General features: G+C 39.1%; 1 protein-coding gene across 12 annotated transcripts in view; it reads right to left on the bottom strand.

Annotated features, from left to right (window-relative positions):
* The window catches only part of LOC106876133 (transcription elongation regulator 1), a 78,572-nt gene extending 60,597 nt beyond the window's left edge, over positions 1 to 17,975 (bottom strand). For all 12 annotated transcript variants that reach the window (XR_016242907.1, XR_016242910.1, XR_016242909.1 and 9 more), the window contains exon 1: positions 17,798 to 17,975. Coding sequence is in view for 8 of the 12 variants with exons in the window: in XM_089356580.1 (XP_089212706.1) it covers positions 17,798 to 17,961 (164 nt within the window). In the remaining 4 variants the exon portion in view is untranslated. The remainder of the gene's footprint in view (positions 1 to 17,797) is intronic.
* Between the last annotated feature and the right edge of the window lie 1,220 nt (positions 17,976 to 19,195).

Below are 19,195 nucleotides of genomic sequence, written 5' to 3'. Positions count from 1 at the left end.
CACATATACATATACACAACGGTGTTCTTTCAGTTTCCGTCAACCGAATCCACTCACAAAGATTTAGTCGACCCGGAACTATAGTAAAAGACATTCGCCCAAAGTGTCAAGCAGTGAGACTGAACTCGGAACTATGTGGTTGGGGAGCAAACTTCTTACCATTTGCAGTATTTAAATAATACATATTGTGGATCTTTTTGGTTGGAATTACTTCAATGCAGTTTTTCTACGCCTATTACGATTATCGCAACTATTAGACCCACTAAAGCAATACTGTTCAATACAATGAGACTGAACCCGAAACCATGAGGTTGGGAAGCAAAATTCTTATTACACAGCCACGTCTTGAAATCGGAGTATTGGAGCCTCAATCAATTATTTGTGTTAGTGGAATCGGAAGACACGTATCGACTTCGACGAAATGGAAATTGTGATAAAAAAAATTGCCCAGTCGTACGTAATCAAAACGTCTGTAGACTAAGTTCCGACCCTGCAACAGAGAGTGTGAGTGTGTGTGTGCTAGCGTTTGCTTGTTTTGGTCATTGGACTGTGGTCATGCTGGGGCATTTTCCTAGAATGCCACGCAGTGGGCCTGAACTCGGAACCATGTGGTTGGGGAGCAAAGTTACCACAGCCACGCCTGTGCTATGAACACAGTATTTAAATAAAACATACTGTGAATCTTTTCAATTCGAATTATCTCTATGTAGTGTTTACATAAACCTATTACGAATATCCTAACTAATAAAATCCACTAAAGCAACACTGTTCAATGCTCTTATGAAAATAAACAATATTGAAAATACTGCAATAAATACTAAACCTTACTGTAAATATCGCGTGGATAATCTCGCAAATACTGTTTAAATAATAATACTAAACAATACTGTATACTCTATATATATATTATAAATGATACAAGTTGCTGTAAGCAGTTGCCTAAATTCTGAGCATTATTATTGTAAATGCTGAGAGTAAAATAATATTCAATATCACTGTAAACGTTAAGGCGAAAGGTTGGCTGAAAAATTAGCACGCCGGACATAGTGCTTAGCGGCATTTCGCCCGTTTTTACGTTCTGAGTTAAAATTCTGCCGAGGTCGACTTTGCTTTTCATCCCTTCGGAGTCGATGAAATAAGCACCAGTTAAGCACTGGGGTCGAACTCGAAATTACTGAACTAGTACCAAAATTTCAAGCCAATATAACTGTAAACAGTTGGTTAATTACTGAATTAACCAACTGTTAATTCAATAAACAAAACATTTCTGTAAAATACGGTAGTTTAATTCTGTAGTGAAACCTCTCTCTCGGGCATTCAATCATAAATGGTAACGAAGCTGCTAACATCTAGCCTTCGGTTACCTTGGTCCCTTCTGTCCATCATCCTGATTGGTTCTTATTTTTGCGCGGCAATTGTCCCCATGTTCTGCTTGCTAAGGAGGCATTACGTCCAACCGCGGCTTCAGCTTAAAGTCACGTGAGGAGTTTTACTGGGTTTCCGGTGAGCCCTTTTTCGCCTATAAATAAGCCCGATCCAACGATTTCAGATCTCTCACAGGTCTGGTCGTTGACCACACACATACAGAACACAGATGCAGCCAGTTCCAGCGCCGACGTCTATTCCACCAATGTACTGTCTACCATTGTCGTCGCCAGCAACACCAACAAGAGCGGTTTTATCTCGATGCTGTTAAGTGGATTGTTTCCACTCACGAATAACAATCAGAACTAACCAGCCAGAATATACTATACCAGGTAACACAGGTCGCAGCATACGACGCTCAACACACATAGTGTGATACTCACAGCTCTGCTACTTGGCCACAACTTCCTGCATATGAACATTCTAAATCTTGTGTAACGGATCTTTTTTAAAACGGGGGCCACATTTTTCATTAACGAAACACTTTGAAACTTGGAACACTGGTAGAATGTGTCATATAAAACATCTTTTTCTCTTAGTCTTCTTAAAAAAAAAAAGAAATCCATAAGTTATTCCATGTTAAAGTTGTCGTATTTCTGTAATTTCAACCAATCACTGACGTCCATTCAGCCGATATACATTAAGTGCCGACTACATAAACAAACGATTCTGAAACAATTAACCCTAACCCTACGGTTAGGGTTAAAGCAAGTTTAAAATGAAAAAAGCAAATAAAACGAAGGTATGGAGATTAAATACGCTTTACATCGCTTAATCAGCCAAAGGAGTAAATGTAAACAACTGAATACTTGTCAGTGATTGGTTGAAATTATCGAAATAAGACAATTTTTTACGTGAAATAAATTCGAATACAAAAATATTTTTCTGTTGTATAACACAAAATAGATAAGCATACGAAGTTTGAAAATCTTTCCGTACCATAAACACTACGTAAAACATTAATGAAAAATGTGGCCCCCGTTTTAAAATAGATCCTGTGTAACTCTAATACGAACTGGTTTTCTCTATTCTCAGTGTTTAAGGCCTTTTACAGTCTATGTTACAGACACTCTTTTTATGTACTGTGTTCCTCTCACACACACACTTGTACACTCACATATCGTACACACACTATTTTTTATACGACTGTCCGTCACTTCACATTGTTGTATACATTCTCTTGTACACGAAGGCCTGACCTATCTACTGTGTTAATTTTATATGCCGCATGCACGCGCACACAGACACAAACAGTTTCACTATGTTAATAAACTTCCTCTCATTATATATCTAACGGTTGTGTTTGTCCTAAGTTCTTTACTGGCACTTGGTTTGTATCTCTCACGATGAGCCTTCTTTCTATCTTATATATATCTTATTTTTGTGTTCGACCGTGCCACATGGTAAAAAGGAGCCTTTACCGTCTACGTCGCCATCTCCTTTGGTTCGCACGGTCGAAGTATTACAATTCCTTTACTTGTTTCCGTCATTGGACAGTGGTCATGCTGGAGCAGCACCGTAGAAGGTTTTAGTCGAACTGGATCCCAGCTAATTAGCTTTGAAGTCTGGTAAGTATTCTATCGATCTTTCTTGCCAAACAAAATTGCGAGGAAGTAAACAAACCAACATCTGTTGTCAGGTAGTAAAAACACATAGGAGAAAGGCTTCCCAAAGTCACTCACAAGGTACTGGATGGTCTTGGGCGCTACAGTAGAAGGCACCGCGCGGAGAGACCTAAACTCAAAACCACGTGGTTGTGAAGTGACTTCAATCAAAGGGCTATGTCTGCGCCTTAATATTGAACATTACTAAGGCGGCAAGATAGCAGAATCGTTAGCACGGTCGGTGAAAAGCTTAGCGGCATTTCGTCTGTCTCCACGTTTTGAGTTCAAATTCCACCGAGGACAATTTTGCCTTTCATCCTTTCGGGATTGATAAGATAAGTACCAGTTGAGTACAGCGGTCGATGTAATCGACTTAACACCTATCCCGAAATTACTGGCCTTGTGCCGGCATTTTGTCTGTCTTCATGTTTTGAGTTCAAATTCCGTCGAGGACAACTTTTGCCTTTCATCCTTTCAGGATTGATAAAATAAGTATCAGTTGAGTACAGCGGTCGATGTAATCCCTATCCCGAAATTGCTGGCCTTGTGCCAAAGTGTGAAACCAATATTGACCATCACCATAAGTATGGGGTGAGCAAATACTATTATTGTAAATACTGTTCTTTACACGATACAAAACATTGTTTAATGTTAAACGTACGCACAGGCATGGCCATGTGGTAAAGATGTTTGCTTCTTAACTACATGGTTTCGACACCTTGGGTGTCTTCTACTTATAGCCCTTGACCAAAGCCTACTTAGTGGATTTGGTAGACTGAAACTAAAATAAGTCATATATATATATATATATATATATATATATATATATATATACACACACACACACATACAATAAGCAAATGGAGAGATAATAAATTATTATTTATTAGTTAAAAATAAGTATATATATATAAACCACGATTTATATGGCTACCACCTTACAGCTGAATATTAATTGTAATGTTCAACATTCTTTGTATAGGTAACTAACCAGCACTTTCATAGGAGTTTGCTATCCCTTGAAGAAGTTTGTAACCTTTATTTGAGCTTATATATATCATCATCGTTTAACGTCCACCTTCCATGCTGGCATGGGTTGGACGGTTTGACAGAAGCCAGCCAGGTAGAAGACGACATCAGGCTTGTGTGTGTGTTTTGGCATGCTTCTTACAGCTGGATGCTCTTCTTAACACCAACCAACCCACAGAGTGGACTGATTGCTTTTTATGTGGCACCAGCTAGATACTCTTCCAAATGCCCACACACATATATACAGATATACGTATGTTTGTATTTGTCTCGCCACTGCTTGACAACTGGTGTTGTTTTGTTTACGTCCCTGTAACAGCAGTTTGGCAAAGATCAATAGAATCAGTACGAAACTTTAAACAAAAAATAAGTACTTAGGTCGATTTGTTCAACTAAAACCCTTACCCAGCATGGCAACAATCCAATGACTGAAACAAGTAATAAGATAAAGGTATGGTGGTTAACAGTTGTTTAAATAATACTTGAACATTGCTCTTAGTAAACAATGCATACAATATAGTATTTTTACAGTAAATAATACTAAATATGACTGTGAAACACTGTTCTTTACATAATATTAAATTACAGTATGATGCATAAATAAATAATTGATCACTGAACATCAAAAGCTGTTAGAGAAATTTTTTTAGAGAGAAAAAGAAGCCAGCAGCTGTCACAAAATGTCCAATCAAACTGGTTAAAGAATTTGGTTTTGTTTGAATTTTTAGCAATAACATGACTAATGTAACATTTGATTAAACATCCCACTACAAAATGCAAATTATGATCAGACTAGATGCTATAAAAATCCTTTTTAATCTACGCTAATGACAAGACTTTTATAGCCAAAGTAAACAACTTATTGTATAAATTAGAGAATCATGAACGTTATTAAAACTGATTTTAATACAACAAAGTCCTTTCAAAAAGCTTAATTTAAAACTAAATTTAGCTGTTTATTCTCAAAGTCTATTGAAAATCATACACGCATCTGTGTGTGTGTGCTAATATACACACAATTCTTTTACTCGTTTCAGTCATTTGACTGCAGAATTGCCTTGACGGGTTTTAGTTGAACAAATCGACCCCATGACATTCTATCAGTCTCTTTTGCTGAACCGCTAAGTTACAGGGACATAAGCACACCAACATTGGTTGTCAAATGGTGATGGGTGGGGGCAGCCACAAAGACACACACACAAACATGGTGGGCTTCTTTCAGTTTCTGTCTTCCAAATCCACTCACAAGGATTTCGTCAGCTCGAAGCTACAGTGGAAGACACTTGCTCAAGGTGCCATGCAGCAGAACTGAACCCAAAACCATGTGAATGGGAAGCAAACTTCTTAGAGAGAGAGAGAGAGAGAATTTACATCTAGAGGGAACTGTAAGTGTTCTTCTACTAAAAGGATGTTTACATTTTTGAATACTCAGGAAAGGACGTGCCGGTGGCACATAAAAAGCACCTACTATACTCTCAGAGTGGTTGGCGTTAGGAAGGACATCCAGCTGTATAAACATTACCAGATCAGATTGGAGCCTGGTGCAGCCTCCAGGCTTGCCAGTCCCCAATCAAACCGTCCAACCCATGCCAGCATGGAAAACGGACGTTAAACGATGATGATGATGAGGTAAATGTAAATATGATATACAGAAATAGATAAGGAGTCACATAGGCATGGCTATATAGTTAAGAAGTTTGCTTCCAAATGCTATGGCTTCAGGTTCAGTCCCAATGAGCAGCACTTAGAGCAAGTGTCTTTTGAAATAACCATGGTTTGACCTAAGAACATGAGTGGATTATGTAAATGAAAATGAAAACTGAAAAGAAGCCTGTTATATAGTTTCCATCAAATTCACTTACAAGGAATCAGTCAACCTGGAGATGTACAAGACATTTGCACAAGGTACTGTGGAGTGAGACTGGACTCAAAACCAGATACTTGCAAAGCAAACTTCTTAACCACACAGCTAAGACATGCACGTATATACATATCCAAAATTAAGGAATAGAACAGATAAAATCCAGGTTACATGTTTCATAGCTAGCAGAAACCTCAGAAGTAGTAATTCCCCAAATGAGGAGTAATCCGCTTGCTACTTGTCAGGCCATAGCTACCTTAATCAAATCAAGTTTACATTGTCATCCAGGGATCCCATGTTAACTCACAGGAGATTCAATCCCAAAATAAACCACAATTGTTCCTGAAAGTTTTTTTTTGATACCTTCTACAGACTGCTTAAAGCTTACTGATTTTCTACACCTTGATCCTTAGATATTACCCTTACATACACACACACATATATATTATATATATATATATATATATATATATATATATATATAAAAAGAAAATTCTTGGTACAGTATTTTATATATTTGAAAATATGGTGGCCTTTTTTGTGGGAATAATTTTAATAATAATGTTTACAGTGAGTTACTCTGTTTATGAGTTTCAAGCTTCAAATAGCCATTTTCAAACTGAAAAATGTATGTTTTACTGGTTGCTGAAATAGCAAAAGATTTAGATAACAAAATATATTTAAAAAATACAAGAGCATGTATATAAAGAGAAAGAAGGCGGGAAGATTGAGAACATGGGGGAAGGAGGGTTAAGTACATCAAGAATAAAGAAATGGAATATTTTGGAATGGTCAATATCACTGACTTGTCAGAAGATAACCAGTGAAGTGACTGCCAATTTCAAGTCACCTATCCATTCAGTTCTCACACATGGTATGACATATATACATAAACACACACACACACACACATATATATATACACATATACACACATGTATCCACACATATGTACACCTGTGTGTATATATGTATATTTGTGTATATGGATATATAGGAATGCATGTATGCTTGTATGTGTGTAGGAGTGTACATGTGGTAGAGATGTGTGTATATGTGTATGTATATGCATATATTTGTATATGTGGATGTATGTGTGTGCAGGTGTATATATGTGTATATGTGCATGTGTGCATATGTATGGATGTTTAATGTCCATCTTCCATTCTGACATGAGTAGGACAGTTGACAGGAGCCGGCGAGGTAGAAAACCTACCCAATGCTACTGTGTCCGTTTTGGCAGGGATTTTACGGCTTGATGTGCTTCCTAACACCAACCACTCTGTAGAGTGGACTCAGTGCTTTTTATGTGGCACTAGCACAGGTGAAGTTACTTTTGGCAAGATATTTACAGCTGGATGCCCTTTCAGATGCCAACCATGTTAAAGTGTGGACTGGATGCTTTTAACGTGGCACCAGCTGGGTAACCAAGTAACTCACAAGACAAGGAATCATGAGAGGGGAACGGAATTTGTGTCAGAGGATAAAAGTTAGTGTGGCAAAGAGACAGAGACGTGTCTTTCCACAACAGAGAGGGCATTAGAGGTGATCCAGTATCAAATGATAAAAGCTTAGAGTGTAACAGAAATAGAGAGGCAGAAATAGGTATCTTGCTATAAAGGAGGTACATGGTTACCCAGAGAGAAAGAGAGAGTGAGATAGAGGTACAGAAAGAGTCCAAAAACCAGAAGGTGATACTTGGTTACCTAGTCAGATGAAAAACAAAAGGAGAGTGACCAAAGGGAAAGAGAGAAAGTAGGAAACAGCAAAGGTGTAAGAGAGAGCAGAAGAGATATAGTGTAGTGCTAGGGTATACTCACAACAAAAATGAGCATAAAACCTGGTTAGAAAAATAGGGTGGTGGGGGTGTGGGGAGCAGTGAGGGCAAGAAAGGGAATTGGAAAACAATCAATGTATGAGGAGGAAATGTGAGGAAGAGAAAGATGCAATTAGGAGTTGTAGCTTGATTGTGTGTGTATGTATGTATGTATGTATATATATATATATATATATATATATATATATATATATAAGGCACAGGAGTGGCTGTGTGGTAAGTAGCTTGCTTACCAACCACATAGTTCTGGGTTCAGTCCCACTGCGTGGCACCTTGGGCAAGTGTCTTCTACTACAGCCTCGGGCTGACCAAAGCCTTGTGAGTGGATTTGGTAGATGTTTGCCCCCCCAACTTCGCTTGACAACCGATGCTGGTATGTTTACGTCCCCGTAACTTAGCGGCTTGGCAAAAAGAGACCGATAGAATAAGTCCTGGGGTCGATTTGCTGGACTAAAGGTGGTGCCCAAGCATGGCCGCAATCAAATGACTGAAACAAGTAAAAGAGTATATGTGTGTACATCATACCACTTGTGAGAACTGAATGAATAGGTGACCTGAAATCAGCAGACACCCCACTGGTCATCTTCTGATTGACCACTCCAAAATATTCCATTCCATTTATTCTTGATGTACTTAACTCCCCACCCCTATGTTTTCAATTACTATTTTTATATTTATTTTTACCTTTAGCTTTATTTCAGTTTTTTTCCTTTTTCTTTCTTCTTATACATACATGCTTTTGTATTTTTTTTTATATATATTTCTTTTGCTATTTAAGCAACCAGCTAAACATACATTTTTCAGTTTGAAAACAGGCTATTTGAAGCTTGAAACTCAAACAGAGTAACTCACTGTAAACATTATTATTAAAATAATAATTATCCCTACAAAAAGGCCATCTCTACTCATTTTCTCAAATATATATATGGATCTTTTTTTCCCTTTGAATGGCACATCGAGAAAATAATTTTTTGTAACTAAACACTTTTAAACTTCGGACACTGGTAGAATGTGTCATATAAAACATCTATTACTCTTAGTGTTGTTGAGAAAAGTTAATATTTTCAAAGTTATTTCATGTTAAAGTAGTCATATTTCGGTAATTTCAACCAATCAATGACATGTATTCAGCTGAATAAAATTACTGCTGTTATTTTGTCCAAAGTGTGAAAGTGTTTAGTTACAAAAAATTAATTTCTCAATCTGCCGTTCAAAGGGTAAAGATTATCTATCTATCTATCTATCTATCTACCTACCTACCTACATACATACATACCTACATACATACCTACATACCTACATACATACATACATACCTACCTACCTACCTACCTACCTACCTACCTACATACATACATACATACATACATACATACATACATACACACACACATACATACATACATACATACATACATACATGCATATATATATATGCAGGAGCAATTAAGAGTATGAAGACCGGGAAAGCCCCCGGCCCAACAGGAATCACTGCAGAGATGCTCAAAATATCTGGCAGTGTTGGCTATAGCCTAGTCACCCGTATTACGAACCAGGTGATACACGAAGGAGTCATACCCAATGACTGGTGTAGCAGCATCATAGTCAACTGATACAAAGGTAAAGGTGACGCTTTAGATACAAATAATTACAGAGGCATCAAGCTGTTAGATCAGGTTATGAAAGTTACAGAGAGGGTCATAGCCCAACTAATTAGGGAGCGAATCAATTTAGATGAGATGCAGTTTGGGTTCGTGCCAGGTAAAAGCACTACTGATGCCTTATTTCTAATAAGACAGTTGCAGGAGAAATACCGAGCCAAGGATAAACCTCTGTACCTGGCTTTCGTTGACATGGAGAAAGCCTTTGACAGGGTCCCCCGATCCCTTATCTGGTGGTCAATGAGGAAACTTGGGATAGAAGAACGGTTAGTGAGAGCTGTGCGAGCCATGTACAGAGATGCTGTCAGTAAGGTGAGGGTTGGAAATGAGTACAGCAATGAATTCCGGGTAGAGGTAGGGGTCCACCAAGGTTCCGTCCTCAGCCCCCTCTTATTTATCATAGTCCTCCAGGCAATCACAGAGGAGTTCAAGACAGGTTGTCCCTGGGAGCTCCTCTATGCTGATGACCTTGCCCTAATTGCGGAGTCACTTTCAGAACTAGAGGAGAAGTTTCAGGTGTGGAAGCAAGGTCTAGAATTGAAGGGCCTTAGAGTCAACCTAGCTAAAACCAAAATCCTAATAAGTAGGAAGGTAGATAAAACACGAACCCCTTCAGGTAGATGGCCCTGCTCAGTATGTAGAAAAGGAGTAGGTAGTAACTCTATAAGATGTACCCGGTGCAAGCTATGGACACATAAGAGGTGCAGCAACATCAAAGGCAGGTTAACTAGCAAGTTAGTTTTTGTTTGTGGCAGATGTTCAGGTGCAATAAAGACTGTAAACAAACAGGAAACAACTTCTATCTCATTCCAGGGTGAAAAACTAGAGGTAGTCGATAGCTTCCGCTATCTGGGCGACCAAGTTAGTTGTGGGGGTGGGTGCGCTGAAAGTGTAGCTGCTAGAATAAGAATAGCCTGGGCAAAGTTTAGAGCTCTTACCCCTGCTGGCGACAAAGGGACTCTCACTCAGAGTAAAAGGCAGACTGTATGACGCATGTGTACGAACAGCCATGCTACATGGCAGTGAAACATGGGCTGTAACTGCTGAGGACATACGTAAGCTCGCAAGGAATGAAGCCAGTATGCTCTGTTGGATGTGTAATGTCAATGTGAATACCCGTCAGAGTGTAAGTATCTTGAGAGAAAAGCCGAACATTAGAAGCATCAGTTGTGGTGTGCAAGAGAGACAATTGCGCTGGTATGGACATGTGGTGAGAATGGATGAAAAAGTGCCACACCCTAACAGTTGAGGGAACCCGTGGAAGAGGTAGGCCCAAGAAGACCTGGGCTGAGGTGGTGAGGCAAGACCTTCGTACATTGGGCCTCACCGAGGCGATTACTGACCAAGACCTTTGGAAATGTACTGTGCGTGAGAAGACCCGGCAAGCCAAGTAAGATCGTTGCCAGTGCCCCTGGACTGGCTCTTGTGCGGGTGGCACATAAGATGCACCATTTTGAGCGTGGTCGTTGCCAGTACCGCCTGACTGGCCCCCGTAGGATTTTCAAGCAAGATCGTTGCCAGTGCCCCTGGACTGGCTTGTGCGGGTGGCACATAAAAGACACCATTTCGAGCGTGGCCGTTGCCAGTATCGCCTGACTGGCCTTCGTGCAGGTGACACGTAAAAGCAACTACTACACTCTCTGAGTGGTTGGTGTTAGGAAGGGCATCCAGCTGTAGAAACTCTGCCAAATTTAGATTGGAGCCCGGTGTTGCCATCCGGTTTCACCAGTCTTCAGTCAAGTCGTCCAACCCATGCTAGCATGGAAAGCGGACGTTAAACGATGATGATGAGTGTGAGCATATATGTGTGTGTGTGTATATATATATATTGTGTGTGTATGTATATATATATATATAGTAATAGTAATAGTATGACAACAAAAGAATGAATGTGACCTCGATATTATGTAAATAGAGGAATTTATCTGTGTATATATATAATATATATATACACACACAATGAAATCTTTCGAGCGGGATCGTTGCCGGTGCCCCTGGACTGGCTCATGTGCGGGCGACACATGAAATCTTCCGAGCGAGATCGTTGCCGGTGCCCCTGGGCTGGCTCTTGTGCGGGTGACACATGAGGTTTTTCAAGCGAGATCGTTGCCAGTGCCCCTGGACTGGCTCTTGTGCGGGTGACACATGAAATTTCTTCAAGCAAGATTGTTGCCGGTGCCCCTGAACTGGCTCTTGTGTGGGGTTGTCGTAGGATTTTCGAGCGAGATCGTTGCCAGTGCCCCTGGACTGGCTCTTGTGCGGGTGACACATGAGGTTTTTCGAGCGAGATGAGCGTGGCCGTTGCCAGTACCGCCTGACTGGCCTTCGTGCAGGTGACACGTAAAAGCACCCAGCTGTAGAAACTCTGCCAAATCAGATTGGAGCCTGGTGTAGCCATCTGGTTTCACCAGTCCTCAGTCAAATCGTCCAACCCATGCTAGCATGGAAAGCGGACGTTAAACGACGACGACAACGACACACACACATACATACATGTGTATGTTTCCTTGTTTTGACATCAAGTGATAGTTGTACACAAGTGGTGTACACTTCTAATCTTACATGAAGCCAGGGAAGTGTAACCTTGCTTGGAAACAGGTGAAAATTGATAACTACAATGGTATCTAGGTGTAGAAAATTTGCCTCAACAAATTCCCTATAACCCATGCAAACATGGAAATGTGCACATTAAAACAATAATGATGATGCAATGGCTTTAAGACTTTTTACCATGATATTGCTGAGAGTTGAATGGAGAAGAAATAACAAAAACAACTACTCCTGCAATACATACACCGTGTGATTTGCCAATAGTAGAAGTAATGAAAGAAGCAGGCTTGGAAAGCCAGTAAGAACAGATGCAAGTTTAATAGAAGACATTAGTTAACAGATTGAGTTTAAGACTGAATGCTCAATAGATTAGGCTTAATAGAAGTTTGAATGTCAACAGATACAGGTTTAAAACAATGATGCAGCAGGTGCAAGTTTGAGAAGTCTTGGTCAATAGATACAAGTTTGGCAAAAGACTCAATGGTAAACGGATGCAAAATTTTGGCAGACTTAATACAAGACCTAATAAATGTCAATTGCAGAATTAGAGGTTGCTTTAATTGGAAACTGGTCAACAGATATACAGTTAAAGGCAGTTTTAATGGAAGACTTAGTAGTTCTCAACCATATATGTTTTACTTAGAAGCCCCTTTGATTCTAATTTTACTTGGATCGAACCTCATAGCCCTTTGATATTTAAAAATCCCATTATACTTTTATTAGGAATTCTATTAAAAAAAATTTAAATATTTGGTGCATTATAGAAGTATTTATTGCACATAATGTTTAACAACAAAATCTTGTATGGACCCCAATTGAAAACCAGTGCCTTAGATGAACAAATAATGATATATTTTACAGAAGACAATATTCAAACATCTACAAGTATTGTTACATTTAATAAAAGCCTTGATGGTCAGTAGATATAAGTTTAATAGACTACTCAATGATCAAGACAAATAATAGCAGGTTTAATAGAAGATTGGAGTGACAACAAATGCACAGGTAACAGCTTCAATAGAAGACCAAATGATCAAACATGCAACAGCAGTTTCAATACATGCTTGGTCAACAGCTTGGGTATGTTTAAATAAAAGATTATATGATCAACAAATGCAAACTTCACAGAAGACTCAATGGTCAACAAAGGACAGAAATGACAGTTTAATAGAAGACTGAGCAATCAACAGATGCATAATACCAGCAGGTTTAATAGAAAAGTGATCAACAGTTGCACAATTAGCATCAGATTTAATAGAAGACTAAATGGTCAACAAAGGCCAGAAACAACAGTTTTAATAGAAGACTGGACAGTCAACAAATCCAAGTACTAGAAGATTTAATAAAAGACTAAATGATCAAAAAAATGTGCAAAATGTTACAGGTTTAATGAAAGAATGAACAGTCAAAGATGCAAATAGAGGACTAGTTCAATGAGACTGAATCGCTAAAGAAGCAATTAATGACACACAAGGCAATGTTCAGATGCACTAATTGTTAGTTTATTGAAAGAATGATCAAAGGCGCAGGAGTGGCTGTGTGGTAAGTAGCTTGCTTACCAACCACATGGCTCTGGGTTCAGTCCAACTGCATGGTACCTTGGGCAAGTGTCTTCTACTATAGCCTCGGGCCAACCAAAGCCTTGTGAGTGGATTTGGTAGACGGAAACTGAAAGAAGCCCGTCGTATATATATATATATATATATATATGTGTGTGTGGATTTGGTAGACGGAAACTGAAAGAAGCCCGTCGTATATATATATATATATATATATATATATATATATATGTATATATATATGTGTGTGTGTGTTTGCGTGTCTGTGTTTGTCCCCCCAACATCGCTTGACAACCGATGCTGGTGTGTTTACGTCCCCATAACTTAGCGGTTCGGCAAAAGAGACCGATAGAATAAGTACTGGGCTTACAAAGAATAAGTCCTGGGGTCGATTTGCTCCACTAAAGGCGGTGCTCCAGCATGGCCACAGTCAAATGACTGAAACAAAAGAGTAAAAAAAAAAAAGAGTAATGATGCAAGTTTAATATGAAACTGAATGCTTGAGATGGATTCAGTGACATACTATTATCACCTACAATTAATGTCGGTTTTCCATGCTAGCAAGCTAAAGAACTGCACCAGGTTCTGCTTTGGCAGAGTTTCTACAGAAGGATGCCCTTCTTAATGCTAAGCATATTACAAAGTATACTGAGTGCTTTTTACATAGAACCAGCACCAGTGAGGTCACCATGTAACTTACAAGACAAGTACCCCCTCAACTGAGAAGGGAAGTAGTACTGATGGAAGTGGCTTCATGCCAGGCGATCAGAGGTTAAGATATGATGGAATAGAGGGATAGAAATCGGTGTCCTGTTGCAGAAGAGATACATAGCTACCCCAGTTGAAGAAAGGAGAGAAAATAATAATATATAATTTGAATGTTCATCATCATCGTCGTTTAACGTCCACTTTCCACGCTAGCATGGGTTGGACGATTTGACTGAGGACTGGTGAAACCAGATGGCTACACTAGGCTCCAATCTGATTTGGCAGAGTTTCTACAGCTGGATGCCCTTCCTAACGACAACCACTCCGAGAGTGTAGTAGGTGCTTTTACGTGTCACCGGCACGAAGGCCAGTCAGGCAGTACTGGCAACGGCCATGCTCATAATGGTGTATTTTATGTGCCACCCGCACAGGAGCCAGTTCAGCGGCACTGACAAAGATCGCGCTCGAATGTCTTTACACATGCCATCCGGTACAAGTGCCAGGAAGGCGATGCTGGGCACAGGTGCCATGACGATTTCAAGACAAATACCCCCTCAACTGAGAAAGGAAGTGGTACTGATGGAAGTGGCTTCATGCCAGGCAAATAGAGGTCAAGATATGATAGAATAAAGGGATAGAAACCGGTGTCCTGTTGCAGAAGAGATACATGGTTACCCCAGTTGAAGAAAGGAGAGAAAATAATAATATATAATTTGAATGTTCATCAGATGCAATTTTAAAAATAGATGTACAAGGAATAGGCAGATTTAATAGAAGATGTAGTGCTCAATTATACATGATGGGGCAGATTTAATGAAACTGAATGGTCAACTGAGTCATGTAATGGCAACTTGAAAGGAAAACTGTCAACGGATGCCAAAAAGCCAGCAGTTCTAATAGAAAACAGATTAGTCAAGAAAAACAAATACTAGCAGTAGCAATAATCGTAGTACATATGCTGCACTCAACATGGCACCTTTGACAAGTGTCTTCTACCGTAGCCATGGGCCGACCAAAGCCTTGTGAGTGGATTTGGTAGACGAAAACTAAAAGAAGCCCGTGTGTGTGTCTTTGTGTTTGCACCCCACCGTTGCTTGACAACCGGTGCTGGTTTGTTTGCGTCCTCGTAACTTAACGGTTCGTCAAAAGTTGCCGATAGAATAGGTACCAGGCTTTAAAAATAAGAACTGAGGTCGATTCGTTCGACTTAAACCCTCAAAGCGGAGTCCCAGCGTGGTCGTAGTCCAGTGAGAGAAACAAGTGAAGAGTAAAAAAAAAAAAAAAAGGTAAGCGACTTGAACCAACAAATACAATGACGTCTGTCCACCATTAAGGAGTGTGGATTGGTCAGTCAGATCCAATAATAGTGAAAATAGCGGGCAGGTCAACTGATACACTAGTGGCCATCAATGTGGTCAGCAGTAATAGGACAAGCCAACCAAGGAGTCTCTACGAGATCACTCGACCAGTTAGAAATAGCAGTCAAATACACCCCTCAAATAGGGAAAGGATACACTGGCTAATGTAATTCGGGACATAACACTAAAAATGCGGAGTGGTCATGGAAGGATTTTGATCATCGGTCTGCTCAATCAAGAAAAACAGTGATAAGTCCAACCAACATAATAGGCTTCATAGAAATAACAGGCATAATTTCTTAAGATCACACCTTACTATTTTAAATTGAAGGCAGGGGCACAAACAATTTAATTCTGGTTATACAAAATGATGGGATAGTCACGGCTGGAACGTCTTTCATTGTGCATAACGGTCTACGTTCTCCCAACTCTGTCCAGAAAGAAAAAAAATCGCCATTTAAATCATTTTCATTCACACGCACACACATATATGTGTGCAAGCATGTAGGTTTGTATTAGTGTGCGTGTGACTAATTAGCACTAGTACGTGCGTGCACACACTAGCGTCCTAATACTATATACTTGTCAGTAACAGTATAAACTCTAGCGTAGCGTGTGCGTACGCGTACGAACGTCCGGATACACCATGGCACTAGTGGGTGTGTAACACAAAATGCACTTGTATGTATGTATGTATGTACGTGAATGTATGTATGCGCCTGCTTGTGACCAAGCGGGACATCTCAACGACGATAATATATCTTAGTTATACAATATATAGAAATCACTTTGTCACTAAGTATACACACATATGCATGTGTGTGTGCATATGTGTATGTACGTGTATATGGTGATCTTTCATATCGAATGTATGCCATATATATATATATATATATATATATATATGAATGTGTATGCAGGCACGCAAAACTGTCTGTTGCATTTAATTTGTGTATATATGTATCGCCTATAGATTCGATAACTCTCTCTCTATATATATATATATATATCTATATATATATATATATATGAAATATACATTATGGGCACATCGACATATAGTTTCTTCCGGTGTATTTTTATGATGAATACATTAGTGGAGAAACAGTGAGAAAGGTAAGTGGAATTTTCCACACTAAAATTGAAAACAGGCAGACAATTTATTGTAATAAATAACTCCGCTCTCCTTTCCACCTCGTCTCGATTACATTTTTCACTTCACTTTTAACTGGACAAGCACAACATGGAAATTACCTTATTATAAACACAGACATGAGAAAAGAGACATGCATACACACACAAACACATGCACGCATATATATATAGACACATATACAGACACATACACACATGCATAGACATATACATAAATATAGACATACACAGACACACACATGTGTGAGTGTACATATCTATACATAGAAAAGAGATATATATTGATAAACTAGAGAGGGATAAATACAATATACAGGGAGAGAGAAGACAGGCGTAGATACATATAGGGAAAGTGAGATAGATAGATACAATAAAGAGAGGGGGAGACAGATATACAACATACAGAGAGGGGGAGAAAGATACACTTACATACAGAGAGGGGGAGAAAGATACACTTACATACACAGAGAGGGTGAGAAAGATACACTTACATACACAGAGAGGAGGAGACAGATATATACAACATACAGAGAGGGGGAGAAAGATACACTTACATACACAGAAGGGGAGACAGATATATAACATAGAGAGGGGGAGAAAGATACACTTACATACACAGAGAGGGAAAGAAAGATACACTGAGTGGGATAGATAGAAAGAAAAATACTATATATACGTACATATGCACTATATACACTAAAATATATATACATAAGGAGAGAGCGAGTACGTACACGAACACATACTGTATATGCTAGGGAGATAAGCTATATAGATATATATATGATGAGTAATAGCACAAATCAAAGCAGTTAAGATAGCTTTAATAAACGTGTTTTTATTAGCATATGCATATTTTTGGGAGGGTTTTTTTTAAATGTATATACATGTATTTCTTTTTGTAAAAATATAAGTGTTAGGAATAATGTCCTGGACAAAAGAACACGGCGCTGATTATTAAAATACTTGAATATATTACATTACAAGATAGAAGATAACAATTCGCATTGACAGAGAGAGAGAAACAGAGATGGATGATTAAATTCTCACCTGGGACCTCTCATACCAAAGCCACCTCTGGGACCTCTCGGAGGGCCAGGTCCCATAGGGTATCTATTCCCCATCGGTGATTTATAGCCGTCATTATCTGGTTTGTGCGAGTCTTGATTATTTGAAACATTTGAAGCCGAAGATGATGTATTGTCTTCCGCCATTACGTCGTGTGCCTGAGAGAGAAACTGCAAGGAATTGTGGGTAACGAGTGATACTCGAACGTTTCAGCCAATCAGATCGCTCCATTTTCGCTACGTATTAACAGTGTTAGCATTGCTAGTCTTGTCTGTTGCATTGAAATTGTACACGCAACGAGGCACGTGTTTATGTCCCTCTGTAGCTGTCCTGTACAGGCCAATATCTTCATCTTATAATATAATATCCACATTTAAGATGCTTTGATATTAAATCAACCCCTTCCAGGAATGATAAAAGTTAAACTCAGAACGTAGAGGGCTGTAATCCCCACTGCCGACGCTCTAATGTCTTCTACCAATGTATATACGATAACGCCGGTATTTCCTTCGCTTGGTCATAAAACTACCCAGGCTGAAAAACAAAAAACTATCTAGAAGTAATTTGTACGCTCGTTCAAGCTATTATCTTTATTTTCCGTCTAATATGGTAATTCCATTCATCTCTAGAATACCTGACATAAAATCGATCCCGCTCTCTAAAGAAAAATGCTAAGCTGAACTCAGAATGTCTAATGTATTTTTTTTTTCTACCTTAGGCACAAGGGCTGAAATTTTGTGGGGTGGAGGTAGTCGATTTCATCAACTCCAGTGCTCGACTAAGTACTTATTTTATCAATCTCAAAAAGGTGATAATCAAAGGCGACCTCAGCGGCATTTAAACAATCTAATGTACTATAATGACTATATTTCTTTAACTTGGTCACCACTATCCAGGTTTAAATCAATAAATAATTATCCGCAAACGCAGCCAAGCACGTGTTTGCGTCCCACTCAGGCTGTCCCATTCAGACAAACATCCTTTTTCAGACTTATTAATATCTAGGACATTACAGCATATTCCACCCTGGAAAGATGAGAGACTAAAATGAACCCAGAACATATAGGGTTGTAAATACATCTCCGTCTCCAACGCTCTAAAGACTACTAAGAATCTACGTGGTGTATAATTGTTTCTAACAAACATACAAGAAATTAGTCGATTAACTCAATCCTCAATATTTGACTGGTACTTTATCTTATCGTCTCTGGTGAGTTCACTATTCACCAATCCTGTGAACCACATGTGATACACAGGACACATTTTCCTAGCGTCCATGCATCATGTTATACCCATTCTCTTTTTTTCTTTCTCGACCACTAGAGTAACTTGGGACTTGCGAAAGGAAAGCTTTATATTATTCAAAATATGAAACGTCTG

This window comes from Octopus bimaculoides, chromosome 8 (genome assembly GCF_046866305.1).
Source record: "Octopus bimaculoides isolate indiv1 chromosome 8, ASM4686630v1, whole genome shotgun sequence".
In the NCBI taxonomy this organism is placed as follows: Eukaryota; Metazoa; Mollusca; class Cephalopoda; order Octopoda; family Octopodidae; genus Octopus; species Octopus bimaculoides.
Note: the sequence above shows the minus strand (reverse complement) of the source record. Positions and strands in the feature narration are given on the sequence as shown.